Below are 18,333 nucleotides of genomic sequence, written 5' to 3'. Positions count from 1 at the left end.
TCATTTGCCCTCTTTTCCCTGCGAAAGTTAAAATCTCAGGTGCCGGGGGGGTTCGCTCCTCTCGTGGTGGACTTCCCACGGAGCCCCGCCGACACTGAATGCAATAGTAACAAGGCATAAGCGGCTTCTCCTTTTTCTTCCCAACCATCTCGTAGAAACTTCTCTCTTCCAGAATACGTCTGAACTCTCGTTCTATGTGGTTCATTAGATTCCTCCTGAACAGTTTTACAGTCTTGCATTGGAACGTAGCGAATTTCAATGTGTAATGTGCTCTGTTGTTTTTTTTGGAGAGCAGGAAGTATTGCAGCTCTTCCTCCTGTTTCGATTGAAGCTCCTCGCACCTCCATACCAATGCTGCTTCCAAGCTGGCAACCTCCTTCTGGAAGACGGTTAACGCGCTTTTCTTCAAAAATTTCCCTTTCAAGCTCTTCATTGAAGAGGATTTTTTTGCTTGAACAGCGCAGTTAACCATCACCATCGTGTCCTCCCACTCAGCACTAACGTAAGTTCTGATGAACTTTTCGCCCCGTCGAGAGCGCGAATCTTCATCTGCAAGCTGCGAGGGCGTTGTTTCCTCTACGTTAACCTTAATTCCATCAAAGCGATCCATTTTAGTAGTTTCGTGTTGCGTTGCATCGTCCCCCGAATCTTGAGTGTCTGTGGGCGAGATCGCCTCAACTGCCAGAGCGCCTTCACGATTCGTGGTCGATTCCTCACGATCTTCTGCCATTTGACGTGTCCTGGCCTCATAAATCCTCTCATGATGTCGTTTATCCTTTCCAGCGACCTGCACGCCGTTGGAAGAAATTCTACTGTAGTCGTCGCCTCTTCTGTAGACGTTCCTAGCAGTGCTTCCTTCCTTCGATGTGCTGGCTTCTCCAGGTGCTTTCGCATCGGCAGACAGAGCGTCTTCATTATTCGTGGTCGATTCCTTACGATCTTCTGGCAGTTGACGTGTAGTGGCCTCATAAATCCTCTCATGATGTTTTTCCTTTCCAGCGACCTGCACGCCGTTGGAAGAAATTCTACTGTAGTCGTCGCCTCTTCTGTAGACGTTCCTAGCAGTGCTTCCTTCCTTCGATGTGCTGGCTTCTCCAGGTGCTTTCGCATCGGCAGACAGAGCGTCTTCATTATTCGTGGTCGATTCCTTACGATCTTCTGGCAGTTGACGTGTAGTGGCCTCATAAATCCTCTCATGATGCTTTTCCTTTCCAGCGACCTGCACGCCGTTGGAAGAAATTCTACTGTAGTCGTCGCCTCTTCTGTAGACGTTCCTAGCAGTGCTTCCTTCCTTCGATGTGCTGGCTTCTCCAGGTGGTTTCACATCGGCAGACAGAGCGTCTCCATGATTCGTGCGTGGACCTGCGCGGTCTTCCGTCAGCTGATGCGTCACGGCCTCGGCCATGTTTTCAAGTTCTCTTGCATTGTAAGGAAACTGTACGCCGTGGGACAAGAGTTCGCAGTAAATGTCACCGCTTTCGTGTACGTAGCTAGAAGAATACTCAGATGTCGGTTCCCTCTCGTCATAATCCGTGGGTCTTCTGCCACGGTCTTCTGGCAGCTGACAAGTCACGGCCTCAGCAATCTTGTCAAGTTCTTCCTTCTGAGGAATACTCGTTGCTTCCTGTATTGTTCTCCTCGCTTTCCCTTCAAAATATCTGTCGCAGCAAGCACAGGGTGCTGCACAATCTATAATATAGTTCATTTCCAGGGGTTTTATCGGCAAATCACGGTTTAGTTTAAAATCTGTCTGCGGCAAGTGGCTGCGTGACCCTTTGACGCTCTCTTCTTTTCCAGTGCACTCATTCTGGTCGTCGGTGGCCTTTCTGAGCGACTGCGAAGTGCTCAGTGCCCTAGCAGCGATGCCATATCTACGCTCGTCATTTACAATGTATGCACCTGGCGATTCATTATCTTTCACCCTCCATGCAGGAGAAAGAGTGACGACCAGGGCTTCTCCTTCAGGCAAATCTATCTCTTGGCCACGTATCGGGTGCGAATGTGAGTTGGGGTCCCGATGCCTATCTTCTGCATTAACTAGTAGAATATCGTCTTCTGTTAAAGCAATGTTCGTTCTCTTCTTAATGTTTTCATTGTTCTCAATGGTAAGGAAGATTGGATCCTTGTTGGTTTCAATCGTCTCCGTAATCTTGACGTGCTCGTCTTGGGTGAGAACAGCAGCTTCCTTTTTGGTCTCCATATCACTCCTTATCACTGAACTTTCAACAATCTTGTGGAAACCATGAACCAGCACGTCGAAAGCTCTAACTCGTAGCGTTTCGTCAGTCATCTTATAAATTTCTCTAATGCTGACAGAAAAGATTACTCGAGGTTGGCCGTCCGTCTGAATTAAAGAAGCGTATCTCAGAACCGAAGATGATTGATAAGACAGGAGTCGATAGATGAAAGAAGAGCTGTAAAGACGATCCTGAAAAGTCCATACTGTGAAGAACTGGGTTGTTTGTATGTGATATGCATGATGCGAGTAACACTCGTCCAAATTTAGAAATTTTCTTAAGTAGTTTTCTGCTTGACTTATATGTTTATGTACATCATAGCAAAGTCCCGCAAGCAGTTTTCTTCGAATTGGGGGATTAAATGCGCTTGTAGTCTGTCGACTGAGAATTTGCAGCCTGGTCCTGACGGACATCAAATCACGAAAGATCTGCGAAACAAGATCCATAGCGCTATCTACTCACTTTTGCACCTTTTTTTCTTCGCAACGTTTAACGCACTTCTATGTCCAAATACTTGTATTCGCAGGTCTAATTACCGGGCAACGTGTTCCCCTTTATATTCAGAGCCAACAATGCGCTTGATCGTTTATGTACTGTTGCTAATCCCATTTTAACTTTTGCTCTGATAGTAATTATTACTTTGCTTCCCTTATTTTTACAACTCACTCGTGTTGCTTTCCCTGAATGTATAAACCTCGCTCTCCCGTTCACTCGATCTGATTGAACCCTTTCCCTGCTCCGTTAGGGAATGAGGAAACGACAAGCGCTACAGGAAGCGAAGAGGCGAAATACTTTTGTAGCCCCACCGCAGTTAAAGAGTGTGGAGGGATTGTAAATGCTCGTCTAGTTTTCGAAATATATACTACAGGGTGTCCCACGAACGGCGCAACTGGGAATTAAGAGTGGCGTTACTTGTAACCGAAACCTGTACGTACATAAGTCATACAACAAATGTTAGCCCTGTGCAAGTAGATATTTTTAAACATAGAAACAACAAACGGGGTGCAGTGTTGTTCATGCAGTGTTGCCAAATGTAAGTGAAAGTGTAAATTTATTTTTCCACAAAGCATGGAAAATTGCATGTCAAACATTCGTACGGAAATTTGGACGTCAATTTCCACCTTGGGTAGGTGAACTATTTCGCCATCTATAGTTCAGAGAAGAAAACCGATCGTTTTCGCGTATAGCCAATCCTGAAATGCCTCGTAAAGGCGTACCGGTCCAAATGGGTGTTTTAAAAAAAATATGCGGTACAGTGGCAACACTGTTGATGTTTGAATGCAACAAAAGGTATGTTTAGTGATGGTCTATGACATGGAAATACTGGAAACAGGAAAAAAAGAAAGTGAAAATTATGGTGAAAATAGTGTTACTTACCTACTCCTGGCAACCATGCGAAATAGTCCACCTACCCAAGGTGGAAATTGACGTCCAAATTTCCGTACGAATGTTTGACATGCAATTTTCCATGCTTTGTGGAAAAATAAATTTACACTTTCACTTACATTTGGCAACACTGCATGAACAACACTGCACCCCGTTTGTTGTTTCTATGTTTAAAAATATCTACTTGGACAGGGCTAACATTTGGTGTATGACTTATGTATGTACAGGTTTCGGTTACAAGTAACGCCACTCTTAATTCCCAGTTGCGCCGTTCGTGGGACACCCTGTATAAATTTGTGTGTGAATATGATGGTTGATGTTGTTTACTCTTCGCTTTTCTGCCACTTTTTTGGCTAATCGTGAAGAAGAGTGATTAACTCAATGTACAGACACTCAGAAATAACATCCATGCTCAGGTCGGGATTCGAAGCCGGCCTCCTGGGATCGTAGTGTGATAAGCACTCTACCACGGGAGCCTGGTAATTGCATATGTATTTACATATATTTAGGTATGTATGAGTGTATAAATAATTGTTTTGTGCATATCGACGAATTTCCGTTTTCACTGTGGTTTGTCTTTTGTGATGGGTATATGTTAAACCAACGTCGTCGCCCTGTAAAGCATATAGTGGTTCTGATCCCACTTTAAAGGGCAGTAAAAAGATTCCAAATCAAGAGTACAATCAAACTACATTTTTGCCATTCATAGGAGATATTGGACTTACTTTGGAGCGACAATATCAGCCTCTCCACTATCATCTAGCAGCGCAAAATACACCCAAGGCGCCTTCACCTAAAAAATAGAATAAAATGGCAATAAGGTAAATTGTAAATAAAAAATGTAGATGTAAATGTTGCGTTTCATTTATCCTCAATTAATTTGTGAGCAGTTTGGTCTTATTTATTTAGTATTATATTTATGCTGTCATAAATTTAACTGTGAGAATTGAAATAAATCGACGCTATGTTTGAGTTCCTGAGCCTCCTCTCTCCCTTCCAGGGAAAGTCTCATTGGCTTTCGAAGTATACTATATATCAGGTAAAGACCTCAAAGTATGAAAATAGGATACCCTTATTCATATTTATCGTCACTTCGAACACAATATGTGATGTATGCTAGAAAATATATAAATAACTTGACAAAACAAAATTATATCCTGAACTAGTGAAGCACTACCACATTTTCCAAATATTCGAATGACGAAATACCGTCGACAATGAGAGAACTATCTGCAAGGTATTTCTTGTAACAATCTACAGCTATATACACACGTACCCTGGTCAGTTGGCCTCGTTTTGGAAACACTAAACGATCTTTGGTGAGTTCCCCAGCCCGAAGACCACAACAATTAACCACAACGTCATAATTGGTAGCGAGACTCTCCAATGAAGGAACACTATAGCGTTCTATGACCCCGCCATTCTGACGAAACAGATCTTGAAGATGCCTCATTAATTTTGATGGTTCACATATAAAGGATACAAATTCCCCTCCGTGGCTAAAAAAAACAACAATAAGAATTAGGTAAACCAAGTTATATGAAACAAGCACAGAAATTACTAAGTTTTGGATTTTCTAGTAGACCTATCAGGTTGTGGATACTTCTGTAATAGTGATGATGATACAGGTAGTTTGTTTTTTTAGTGCTGAGAAAAAATGTAAACTTATAGAGAAATAAGTCAAATAGAAAAGTAGATTACACAAATAAAATATATAAGATATAGAAGAGCGATTCTCTTTCCTCTGCTTTTTTCTCTTTTGTCGTATTCTCTTTCCTATCTCCTCCCTTCCCTCGCTCTTTCTACCTATATGTATCTTTCTCTCTCTCCTTCTATCTTTATATTTGCTCGGCGTCTCTTTTACTTCCCTCTCACCTTCTATGTCTCTCCCACCCCATGCTCCCTTTCTTTCCCACCGTAAGTTTTCTCTCCTTATCTCTATATCCCCATCTCATTTCCTGCAATCTCTTCTTTCTCATCCACCCCTCGCCGTGGGTTCGTTTTGTACAGTGGGATCCATGAGTATTACAGTGCAAATTGTCCATGACGTACATGTAGTACGTCTTACATTCTGTGCGTTTTTAAGTGATGGATTTTTATGTATGCTGGTGCAGAAGTTGTAAACAGCTTGTTTTGAGTTTTCTTTTAATTCTTTAAGCTCTTATTGGGTCAAATAAAGTGCACGAACATGGTGATGGACAATTTGCACGGTAATACTCATGGATCCCACTGTACAATTTGCTTCCATTTTCGTAACCCTACTCAATAAATTAAAACACCAACAAACAACTATGTCTAAGAAATTTGAACATTTCTAGTTCACAATGAAAATGAGCATGGAATCGAAACCATAATATTTCTGTAGATGTGAAAATATATTTATTCCACATGAATAAATGAACTAGGCAGGACTTTTGGCACAGTTCCTGGAAATATGGAAATATCGCAATGCGTTGATGCAAGCAAAATTGTTAAGAAAATGGTGTGGTGATTATTGGATGCAATACCTGGCACTACTGTGAATGACATCATCTAACCTGTATTCCGCTTTCCCCAGTTCCTTCAGTTTCTGCTTGCTCATTGGACGATAACCGAAAACTGTCTCCTTCCAGGGCACCGGACGTTTGTCCTCTGAGAATCTGAAAATCGGCAGGAGAATTATTCCTGCCTCCCCTCCCACTGGAGATTTCCAGAGATCCAAAAACTTCTGGTGAGAAATATCTGCCCATTGCCTGCGAATTTTTAAAACCTATTAGTTACAAAAGAACGTTTGCAGTACTTAAGAGGCATTCACATGTTTATTACACGACTTTACAACGAATACTTTTGTATTAAGATGCAAGTACGTAGATGTTCACATTTTGAAACACAGTTAAAAGTTCTGGTAGCAAAGAATTCACGGTCGATTAATCTTTATTATAACATGTTAAAAATAATTGAATAGATGTATAAGTCATACTCTTGGTAAGACTGAATAGCGTTTCACAGTTCTTTGTGTTGCATTAGATTGAAAAATATTTCCATTCAGTCTCACCACTTTCAGTATTTCTGTACATTTTTTTGTAAATTTCACCCTCCTTTTTATTCGATAATAATGCTCCACAGTATGTGTGCAACACCAGCGAGATTAGATTATCGATAAGAGTCAATACAGTGCACACAGTTTGTAAGAAAGCATACTCAGGTTTGTGTTTTAACCAGTGCTGCTCTAAATATCTATGGCGGATTCATACCTTTTTTTTCCTTTTCAGTGACCAATGTTTCAGTCAAGTGTAGAGGTGTACAATTTACAACATTTAAGGGGTAAATAGTGAGATTGTTAACAGCTATTATGTGCATAAATTCTTTAATATATAAACTGATATCTTATCTTGCCTTCTTCCAATATTTTGTTTAACTGGTTAATGTAGTATAATCCACTGGCGTACGCAGGATTTTTTCTCTGGAGGGGCTGGAATTGTGCAGGTGGATAGTACAGTGGGATCCATGAGTACTACCTTGTAAATTGTCCATCACAATGTTGGTGCACTTTATTTGAGCCAATAAGAGCTTCAAGAATTAAAGGAAAACTCAAAACAAGCTGTTGACAACTTCTACACCAGCATATATAAAAATCCATCGCTTAAAAACACATAGGATGTAAGATAAAAATTAATGAAACTAAGTCATGGACAATTTAAAGAGCAATACTAGTGGATCCCACTGTATGTAGCTGCTTTCTAGGGAGGCGATACACATGATATTTCGTATTTTTAGAAATTTCCACTTTAGGGGTTATTTTAAAGAAGGTATTCATTTACCACTTTTGTTTTTCCCCGAGTTCTTCACTGCTTTTATTTGAAAATGTTGATTTTCTCAAAATTTCGGAGGGAGCTGTAGCCCCATCAGCCTCATCCTCCTCTGCGTACGCCAGTGATATACTCTGTCCCCGTAATCTCTGGAGCAAGCGAACGAAAACAAGACTCTGCGCAAGTGGTGACTCGAGAGGGCTCGACCGAATACGCGGAAGGGGAAATGAGCGCAGCTACCAACCATTTGCAGTAGTGCGCACTGCCTTGCTCCCCATGATTCCAGGGACAGAGTATACTATAGTTTATAACCTGGAGGCACATTCTACACGCATTCTTACTTGATGTCTTCCTGCGGGGTGTCTCCCAGCTCGTACGAAGGGGCCCAGAGTCCTCCGGCCCCGTCACTGGTTGTGTCGGGGGTGAGTTTATCGGCTAATATGGTGACCTTGACCTCGGGTAGTCTCTCTTGTATGGTGATAGCCGTGGTCAGCCCAATAATGCCTGCTCCAACTACTGCAACCTTCAACATTCCGAATCTGTTACAAGAAAAACAATTCAACTGATTTGCGGGAATGCCTTATCCAGCAGTGGTTTCAACTAATAGTGGTTATTCTCCGATGCACTATTCATCCACTCACTGTCAGAGAAATATAATATAGAGGCATGTGCTAGTAAATAACAACAACATTAGTTTAAGTGTTAAAGTAGACATTTTCCTAGTGACGTAAACTTCTAAATAACACATTCATGAAACTGATAGCAATTTTCTATAGCTATTTTCTACGTTTTCATTTACGGATTGTAAGGGACGATGAACCTTCCACGTGGGTGGTACACCCAAATCAACCTCACTTCCACGTAGTACACCCTTGACTGCATTTTGCAGACTAACGAGGCTCTGGCGACTGGGCCCATGGCCAGTATAATCCCCTATTGTGTGCCGTCCATATGGGTTTGTCCCATCATCTCATCATCTCTCATCTTCATCTTCGCAATTAGCCAAAAGTAACAGCAGAAACCCGAAGTAAATTAAATCAAGCAATCAATAGTTTCATTTACACATTTGAAATTTCTCCAGAAATGATCTCACCCCAAATGGCTTCACACACAAATCTTCCATTGCATTAATATTCCTTTTAACTTTCATAAACAGAATACTAACATGGCCGTCATCCAAATTCACTAAAGCTAGTGGCGTAGCAGCAGCCGCGGTGCCGGGGGCCCTGAGGTGTAGGGGCCCCGAAATGCTCTCTTTGTGCTCTTGAAATTTATAATAATCCCAGAAATTCAATAGATAGAACTATTTACGAGACAGATGTGAGTCAACAATAACAATTCAAACTACCCAAGCGAGAACTAACTTAGAATATGTATCCACAGATTTCACACTTTTGTACGAGTCAACGGGCACCATAAGTAACTTCCACGACTCAGTGTTCTTTATTATTATTTTTTAATGTGTGGTCGAATGGGTTTGCGGCAGAATATTAGATAATGTCTGCGTTAATAAGCAAGGATGCGCTGGCTCAGCAATAGGGGCCCCGGGTAACTTGAATCCGAAAAGCTGAATTAATTTGCTTACAAATATCCAACGATTGGAAAAAAAACAACATCCATACCTTTACACGTACTTTTTCTATATTCAAATAGGAGTTAATGTACATTTCCTACATATGCACACCTGCCAAGTGTTATACTTTGTTCTCGATTCTTAGCTATAGTTTGAAAGGTTAGTTAATTCTTCATTTAAACACTTCAAAGGAGCCCTAAAAATAAGTAAGATGTGGGGCCCAGGGGACAATTATTCTGTTACTCCAGGGGCTAGTACTACATCTTCTGTCGCACAATACACGAGTTAAGTGTCACTGTTATTTTAGGTTAATTTGTGAACTTCATTTTACTTTTGCATTGAAATTTTCTGTCGAATCAGTCCTTCTTTTCCAGTTTGATATGATTTTGTAACGATCTACAGTCCTCGAAGAGTAATTTTTTTAGCTGAGAGTATGCTTGATCGAGATTGGCGATAGGAGAGAGAATAGCTATTTGGATCAACATGGAGATATTGCAGTAGGTGGGGGAAGCTAATGCAAATTATCCTGTTATGAAAATTTTCTTAAATAGGGGGGAGGGTATAGCAACAACCTCCCAGTAATGATATATTAAAAAAAAGACCTTGTTTAATATAAAAGTCTAAAAAATATATATATTCAGTGGTATATCGAAAATTGCATTTAACATTATGATAAATAATATCGAGGTCCCTTAACATTACACTTCTGTTACAACCATCTTTTTGGGCTTAAGTCCTTCCGTTCGTCTTTTCATGGAGTGACGCATTTTCAATTAACACATTCCCATCGGAGCTCAATTAGCTACCTTTCAAGACTTGGGAGTCCAAGAGAATTTTTCTCTAGATTCCAACGGACCTTGGATCAACACAGACAATCCAGAGGTCCATTTCAACACCAAAACTTGAAGTAGTGCAGCCACGGGGACTAAAGCCCCACCCACCTCCAAGTCCAAAGAGGAGTGTTTACTATCCTTTGAACAATTCCCCAAAACATTATATTTTTAAATATCTGTATATGTACACACTTAACCTATCTGTCTTCTTAACAAATATGAAGCGAAAAATACAAAATATCATGCGCTACATACTTGACCCCATGAAGCTCCTCTCAGTCTCCAAGAAAGAATCCTGTCTGCGCCACTGCATTGAAAAGCTACCACACAGATACATTAGTCGATAACGAAAACTGAATGCCGGGTATTTGGGGCAAAAGCTAATTTCTTTTACGCCCCTATTCAGATTATTGGGTGACAAATACTTCAACTATCCAACCTTCTAGTTGTGTGTACGTTGGTGCAGGGGGGAGGGAGTAGCTACTTTTTGCACATATTCCATGGTATATACATTATAGTATTCTAGACAATCTTTTCACTGAGGGGGCCCCCGATATTTTATTTGCAGGGGGCCGCATAAAACTGCGCTACGCCACTGACTAAAACCCTGGCAGCTACACAAATAATGGGTTTCCGAATTGTCCAAAAGAAGCAGAAACCCACCAACCACATACATTGAATTCCTTTCGTAGGTCTTCTAGGGTGCTTCTGGCAAACAATTCCCTTTCTCACCTTAAAATTCCCTGCATTGCGACCACGGTGGTTGTAAGTGTATCGCACACAGTTTGTTGCTTTCATCAATTCACCGTCACTGTTCATTCTTATCGCCGAAATTAACGTAGAGGCCGAAAAACAATGTGAAGAAATTAAGATGGAAATAATCCTGCCGTATTTTCATTTAATTATTTAATTATTCAGTTCTGTGAAAGAAGTACCCTTACTGCTTCTGAAGCTACAGGAAACTAAATAATCACGCAATTTTTTAAATACAAGAAATGAAAAATGCCTGCAAATAAATGGCTTAATTACTTAACTTTTGTAATTTATTTATTCGAATTTGCTTTATCTTAAATATTTAAGGCCTTCACGATGGCGCAGTGGTAGCGTTGTCGCCTTGTAATCAAGGGGTCCCAGGTTCGATTCCTGGTGGAGACACATAGTGGTTCGGATTCCACTTTAAACTGTAGGTCCAGTCCCGATTAGCCTTACTGTGCATAAAGTGGACTTAAAACACCATCTCAATCAATCAATATTAAAGCTTTTACTTTGAACGATTTTACAGTTTTAATACATTTATATTCATACAGTAGAAATCTGTTGCCTGCAAGTGCAGTAGGACTAAACAATGGTGAACCGCATTAATGCAACTCATATTCTTGCATGCTGTCTACGTTTTAGTGACGTAATCAATGAGCGTGTGAACTATTCAGCTAATGAAGGTTTTCTACAGTAGTAATCTTCTGATTCACTTTCTAATTTACTGATGACCGACATTTTCTGATTTCGGATATAAATATTCTTTTGTTTCTCTTTGTAAACTCTTTTAAGAAAACACCATTGACTTTGATACAACGAAAATTTATTTTGAAAAGAAGGAATAAAATAGTCATGACTTCAGTGTCATTCCGTACGATGGGGTTGCGGGGGTATTGTTCAACTCTGGTGCGATCGTTTCAAATAAACTACCATTACACTATTGCTGTACCAGTCGTTTCACTAAAAGTTCACACTTATCAAGCAGAAACATAATACTGAAACGAAACTCATAATTCAGAAAAAAACAACTCTTGGAAATAATTTGTTGTTGTTATACATTACATAACTAAAGGTTAGATAGATATTTTACTTACCCGTGGAACGTAAACAGTTATATCACCTGCTCCCTGACACACTAACACACTTCGTTGAACATTGGGTGATAAATAGACGTTGATAAGACAGGATTAAGTACAAGAGCCGTTATCTATGTACCTAAAGAAGGTAGAAGAAAAGCAGTTTCGTAAAATAAATTTATATGTGTTGGTTTCTGTGCGAGGTGGCTCTATGTAGGCACTGGTTATAATAAAATTTATAGTCTGATAACCACCATTAAAGGCAATGAACCTAATATTATTACCAATGCGTTTATTACTTACAAGAGGACATTATAACGCGACAATAAACATTCATAAAACACTATTCAGTACTAAAGTAAAATGTTAAGAGCGATGAGATTAAGTCATAACAGTACAGGGTGTTTCTAAAACACGTTGTAAATTTATTTTCAAAGTTTATGTTCAGTTGTGTAAAATCGAATGAACTAAAGCCTGGGATTGAATCAGTGTATCTTGGGCCAGTTTCAGTTAATAAAACATCTGTATATAATAATAGTGTACATCTCTCATGAGAGACTCACCCGCTCGTGATCTAAAGTGTAGTCATTTGTTTTCTCTCACTCACTTCCCGTTTGTTTGCGCCCGAGCGCCCCGTGTTGCCGTGTTTACAACTTCATTCAACAACGTTAAGTATTACATCCATCCTTTCGCTGTTTACTGGTTTCCTCTCGATTTGCAAAAAATTGACATCGAATAACCCAAGTAGAGTCGAATTACTTTCGCAACATCTCCAGCGGACTGAGCGAGTCTGTCTAGCGAGCCTACTGGGCGTGTAGAGCCTGAGCAAGGGGTTTAGCGATATGCTCTGGGTTGAGATGACGTCAGCGGCTCGATTAGTTGATTGGCTGCTTCGAGAGTAGTGACTCGTTTCGAAGCTTCAAATGTATAACAGCCAAAGATGTTATGGAGATAATCTCCCTCTAACCACCGCCGTTGGGCCAACGTCATTTTTTACGTGGGAAAGGTTGGCTTTACGTTGGTTGGCAAATTGACGTTTGGCCAACGGTGGTTGCCAACGTTTGCCCAACCATGGAAACGTGAGTCAAAATCAATTTTATAAACAACTTTTAATGCTAAGACAACTTTCACGAGAAGGCTGAAAATTCTAGAGTTTAAAATAAGTGACATGTAACAGTGTTTCTTTTCGAATAATTCAGTCACAGCACATACTGAAAATATTATATATTTTTAATGAAAGCAGAAGCTATTTTTAACTTCCAGTCACTCACCAGTCCTTTGTCGGCCTCCATGGATGAAAGATGTGTTGGGAATTGCTTATTGTTTGTCTCTTTTGCTGTAGTAGAACAAAAACATTCTTACAGGTATTATTGTGAAGGTGGTTGAGCAATTTTATATGCAGACTAAATTCCATGAAAGATGAAACATTAAGTAAACTCTAGATGGTTTTTGTGCTACCACTTGAAGGTATGGTGTGTTGAAAACAATGATACCATGTGACTGAGAAAGTGCTGTGTATTATTTTTATTTTCATAAATAACTTGAACTATTGTTTACATTTGGCCTCACAATAAATTATGTATACCAGAAAACAAACCTATCCATTCTTTAGTTTTCAGTATGTTGAGCCAACGTAAAACCATACGTTGGGCCAACTTAGTAAAACCATACGTTGGCTCAACGTAAAAACCGCACGTTGGTCCAACGTTGAAACCACGGCCAAAATTACCGTTGGCCAACTGTATGTTTTTGTGTTGGGCCACCCGGTGGCCAACCATTTTCAGTACGGTTGGCTAAACCACTTTTGGTTACTTGGGAAAGGCGATGTGTGAAGATAGCCACAAATTTTGGCAACGCTGGGTCAGAATTCTATGATTGCGTCATCCACGCTCGCCTAGGGTTAAAATTTGGGCGACAGCGCCAGAGGTTTTTCTCTTTTGGTGGAGCTATAATATTGATGCATGTGCATTAAACATATTAGAACACCTCGACGTAGCAATATTTTGAAACGAGAGTGTTAATCAATTCAGTATTACATAAAAAACAACGAATATTTAATTCAAATATCAACTTTCCCAATTTTAAAAAAGCCTCGCATATACTTTCAGTCATTGTTCGGCAAATTGTATACAACTTCATAATTAGCAAATCATATGTAATAATTGTTTTAAGTAATAAATACTTGTAAGCTTCAAGTGACTACAAAGTGATATATTGCCAACGAAGGGACCAAGGAAATTCTGATTAAATCTGTTTCTTTAAAATTCAATAGGGTTGTAAGTGGTGACCCTTTCCAAAGACAGCCAAATGTCAACCACAGTTTTCACGTACACCCTGAACTGCATTGTTGCAAACTAACGAGACTCTGGTGCCTTGACCTGCAATCAGTATAATCGTCTGTAGGAATTGTGTTGTGTCGTCCACATGCGTTTGTGATTTTTCGTTCATCCACTTCATCATATCACCATTCATCCTCATCTTCGCAATTAGCTAAGAGTAGCAGAAAAGCACGAAGAAGTAAATTAAATCATTCATTCATTCATTCAAAAACCGACGACAATATTAATTTAATAGAACGCCAATATTTTCACGAGTTTTCGCGACGTTTAGTCTTTTCCAACTTTGTCTATTGCTTGTATGGCGCCCCCATTACCTTAGCGCCCAAGGCTCCACCCCCAGTACCTGTGGCTCTGTATGGACAGAAAAGAAAGTATTTGGTTTTCATCACTCCAATATCTGTGACCAATTTTAAACAGCAGGAATGAAAGAGTGACCAATTTTCTTTTTTTCCGAAAACCCCTCAGAAGGTACACAGCAAGAAAAATTTGCAGAATTTATTCATTTGCCTATTTTACATTTCACCCTTTTGAACCTCTCACCAACCTTTATACACTGGTTACTACAATCGTTTCAAATTCTTGCGGATGCAAGGGGCAACCTTTCCGGAATGTGCCAAAATATCAACCTATCTCTCACGCTGTATACCCTAGACTGCATTTTGCAGACTAACGAGTCTCTGGCGTTTGGACCTACAAACAGTATATATAATCCTCTAGAGGGTTCACTGGCGTACACAGATGGGGAAAAACCCAAGTTAAAAATGGCAATTACAAATATTTTATTGTGTATTCCATCCCCTAGAACGTAGCTTTGTATTATCTACCTTTACAATTCCAGCCCCTCTCTTAAAAAAAAAAAAAGGCCTCCCTGATGGCGCACTGGTAGCGTCGTTGCCTTGCAATCAAGGGGTCCCGGGTTCGATACCCGGTGGAGGCTCATAGTGGTTCGGATCCCACTTTAAACTGTAGGTCTAGTCCCGATTAGCCTTACTGTGCATAAAGTGGACTTAAAACACCAAATCAACCAACCAACCAACCAACTCTCTAAAAAAAATAGTTTCTACGCGCTGGGTCCTTTCATCAATTTCATCTTATCACCTTGCATCTCATCTTCGCGATTAGCCAAAAGTGACAGAAAAGCGAATTAAAATGAAAACAAATCAATTAATCAAATGAAATTCCTGCACTCCAATCTGATAGGAAGGATTTGAATCCATCATGTACACTAATTCGAAAAGTAGTGAGTCAATTATGAGTGTAAGAAAATCTATGTCGAAGATTTGTAAGTTTGTTATGGCCTAGTAAGGCTTTGATTTATCCCTGTCTCATAAAGAAATGTGTGTCCGGAAGAAGACTTTCGAGATATTTCATTAGGGTCATCTCCACTTCGAGATACGTAGAACTTGTTGGAATTGTTTTGAAAGCAATTAGGATTGTTCCTCATTTCATTGAGATTCGGTGAGTTGGGCAAGATTTTTCCGGTCGAGTACAAGGAATGATAAGACGTGTCTTTCCAAAGCCTTTTCTGCCCTTATAAAAGAAGCTAGGGTACTCACAAGCGTATTCACTTCTTTTCCTTCATCCTGCATCAACCAGGTAAGCTCAACAGGAAGATATTTTACTTATTTAGCAGGTAACAGAGTCAGATGATAGCTAGAAGCTCTTCAGCTGCCTGCCCGTGTTTAGCTAGCAAGCCTAGTGGGCGGATAAAGCATGAACAAGAGGGTTGGCGATAGGTGCTGGCTCGAGATGAAGTCATCGGCTCACTTGTTGATTTGATGCTTCGGGATTTATAATTCGCTCTCAAGCTGCAAGTGTAGAACTGCCAGAAATATAAGAATAATCGCTACAATGTTTAATCCATCTTCCTGCTACCACGTACATGTTTGTTGCCTTTAATACCAGTATCTGTAACTTGTCTCTCTTGTTGTGTTCCGAATACCTTCCATCCCTGTAGTTCTTGGTGATCCTATCTTCCCCACGTCTGATGAAATCTAGTCTAGTACCTTCTTTATCACTCTTGAGTTGAGTTTAGTTGAATTGGCGTTACTTTATGCACAGTAAGGTTAATCGGGACTGGGCCTACAGTTTAAAGTGGGATCAGAACCACTATGTGCCTCCACCGGGAATCGAACCCGGAGTTATCACTGTTTTCAGGCAATCCTCTTCGCATATTGAAACCGTGTGGAATTGTGTAAAGTTGTACATTTTCATTAAATTGTTGTTTTACATAAATTAGAACCTGTGTGCTGTATTATATTACTGTAGTTGATAATTATAGCACATACCAAATGGTGTAATAATACACCAAAGATGATGCTAAATAAGGCAAATTACGCATAAACACAAATAGAAGTGGCTAACAACTTTTCTCCTAGATTATGTATGGGACCGGTAGCCACCCACCATCGCGAGGAAATTGGAGGGCTACGAATGAGCAGCATAACCCGGTCTTGGAAACCTAAAACAAAGACTGGGGGTTCGTCGTGCTGACCATACGTCACACCGTAACTAGATTGATATTCCAAATCTGGTGGAAGTGAGGTAGGCAGTCGGTAGATAAGCATTGACCAACAAGGGCTGTGGCGCCACGGGTTATCCCATCCTCGTCGCCATTTAATACATCTGTTGTGTATTTGGAACACACGCAGATCTTACACAAGGTGTCGAATAGATTATAAGTGATATGCACGCATAATTCAACAATATTTAATTGATCACAAAATTCCATTCCACAAACTATAATGAACTCCATTTATACAAGACAAAACACAATCTGTTTTTACCTACATTTTGACAACTTCAAAGGTCTTATAAACCATACAGACTATTTACGCAATAAGCGTCACACATACGACAATTTTATTCATTACTCTATGCAGAACCGAATAGGAAATCGATTCTTCTGTAGATACTATTACAAATTGTGTATTCTGTTACAGTACTAAAATGACTTTTCGTGGGAGAGCAGCATATGTTGAACCTCGATCGCGTAGTAAATATAATTATTACATACAAATATGCATCTATTGAATATATCTAGCGTGGAGATTATCTTACTGTATATTTTAATTTCAGATTCCCAGGTCTACCAACAATGAAAACCCTTTTCTTCTCGTTCCTGTTCGTCGCCATCTTGAGCGTTGTAAGTATCATGTTTCTTTCCCACTTTCCACACTGATTGCAGCATGTCAACTCTTCCAACCTGGTGCCCAGTTATTACAGGCAGGGTAATCTCCAGTGCTCCTCCTTGAAGAAGCATCTATGCGAGAGTTCACATCTGAACTCGCCCGCCTCGGAAATCGAACTCGGATCTCCCATGTGGCAATCAGACGCCCTAACGATTCAACCAGTGAGGATCCTCCCTCTCTTCCCAACCTATATGCGAGTAGGGTAGGAAAAAAAATCATATCATTCAGGCGCCAGCCAGAACGCAGTTTTGGACTTTGGTCAATATAAATCCATTTTAGGAGACATCAGAAGGAAATTCACGTTCGAATACTGCTTGCAACAAAATTTTGATATTCATTGTTTTGGAAACAGAAAATGAAAACACATTTTGTGTTCTTTTACAATTAATGTCAATGTAAGCGTACTGTGTTTTATGTAGCTCGTGAAGTGTCTTATATAATTGAAAAGGTATTTTTTTATAATTTACGTCCATAATTTGGTGAAAATAACTAAATATATATTTACATATTTTGCACATTTTTACTACATATAAATCCGTTCCCTGCTCATATTTTATACTTTCCGAATTTACATGTCTCAATTTTTTTCTGTCCTAGGTTACGAACGCTGAGATAAGACCATACCCTGACCAATGGGCCTTATTTGTGGATAACGCTATGAGCAATATTCGAAAAATGGTGGGCGACTACGTTCTGGGCGTAACAGGGGACAATTTCCAGGGGGTTGACATCAGAAAGATACAAGGCGAAACACTGGGCCAACAGATAGACTCCCTCCTGAGATTGGCAGAAGAGCAAATTGACTTGAACGAGATTGTGAGAGCGGCCATCAGGAAAATCAGAGATGTTATAGAAGAATCCCAGGCATTGCAACACTTAAATAACATTCCTGGAATCGCATTTGGAGAAGACGCTTTTTGAAATTTCCTGTAAATTGTGATGATCTTGTATTCACAGTACTTTACAATAGATGGCACTATAAATATTAAATTACTTCATCCTGGCTCTAGTTAATAAAGTAGTGTGTTTGTTTTCAAATTTTCGTAATTTAAGGTAGCCTACTTTGAACGTTATCACATGCTTTAAAATGTTTCTTTTGTCTATACAGCATCAATTTATAACTTGACTGGGATAATAAAGTTTCTTAAAACATA

The 18,333-nt window shown here is 39.9% G+C and overlaps 2 protein-coding genes across 3 annotated transcripts in view; one reads left to right on the top strand and one right to left on the bottom strand.

The window, feature by feature from the left end:
* Positions 1–11,730, bottom strand: part of LOC146002388 (D-aspartate oxidase-like) — a 25,618-nt gene extending 13,888 nt beyond the window's left edge. Inside the window, exons 1-5 of the mRNA XM_083140138.1 lie at positions 11,668–11,730; positions 7,753–7,950; positions 6,161–6,355; positions 4,900–5,122; positions 4,349–4,416 (exon numbers count right to left, since the gene is read on the bottom strand). Of these exons, the coding sequence (XP_082996264.1) occupies positions 4,349–4,416; positions 4,900–5,122; positions 6,161–6,355; positions 7,753–7,943 (677 nt within the window). The 5' untranslated portion in view covers positions 7,944–7,950; positions 11,668–11,730. The remainder of the gene's footprint in view (positions 1–4,348; positions 4,417–4,899; positions 5,123–6,160; positions 6,356–7,752; positions 7,951–11,667) is intronic.
* Positions 6,673–18,333, top strand: LOC146002389 (uncharacterized). Of its 2 annotated transcripts, none has more exons than XM_083140139.1 (3): positions 6,673–6,807; positions 17,067–17,133; positions 17,777–18,333. In XM_083140139.1, the coding sequence occupies exons 2-3, from the start codon at positions 17,086–17,088 to the stop codon at positions 18,098–18,100; spliced, it is 372 nt and encodes a 123-aa protein (XP_082996265.1). In that variant the 5' UTR covers positions 6,673–6,807; positions 17,067–17,085; the 3' UTR covers positions 18,101–18,333. The 2 variants fall into 2 exon arrangements, with proteins under 2 accessions (XP_082996265.1, XP_082996266.1); XM_083140140.1 differs by lacking the exon at positions 6,673–6,807 and adding an exon at positions 6,826–6,926.

The sequence above is a fragment of the Lepisma saccharinum genome, chromosome 18 (genome assembly GCF_977018435.1).
Source record: "Lepisma saccharinum chromosome 18, izLepSacc3.1, whole genome shotgun sequence".
Lineage (NCBI taxonomy): Eukaryota > Metazoa > Arthropoda > Insecta > Zygentoma > Lepismatidae > Lepisma > Lepisma saccharinum.
Note: the sequence above shows the minus strand (reverse complement) of the source record. Positions and strands in the feature narration are given on the sequence as shown.

Coding starts and splice junctions, on each gene's coding strand:
- LOC146002389 (XM_083140139.1), top strand. CDS start 17,086: ATGAAAACCCTTTTCTTCTCGTTCCTGTTCGTCGCCATCTTGAGCGTT. Junction 17,134..17,776: donor TCGTCGCCATCTTGAGCGTT/GTAAGTATCATG, acceptor TTTCTGTCCTAG/GTTACGAACGCTGAGATAAG.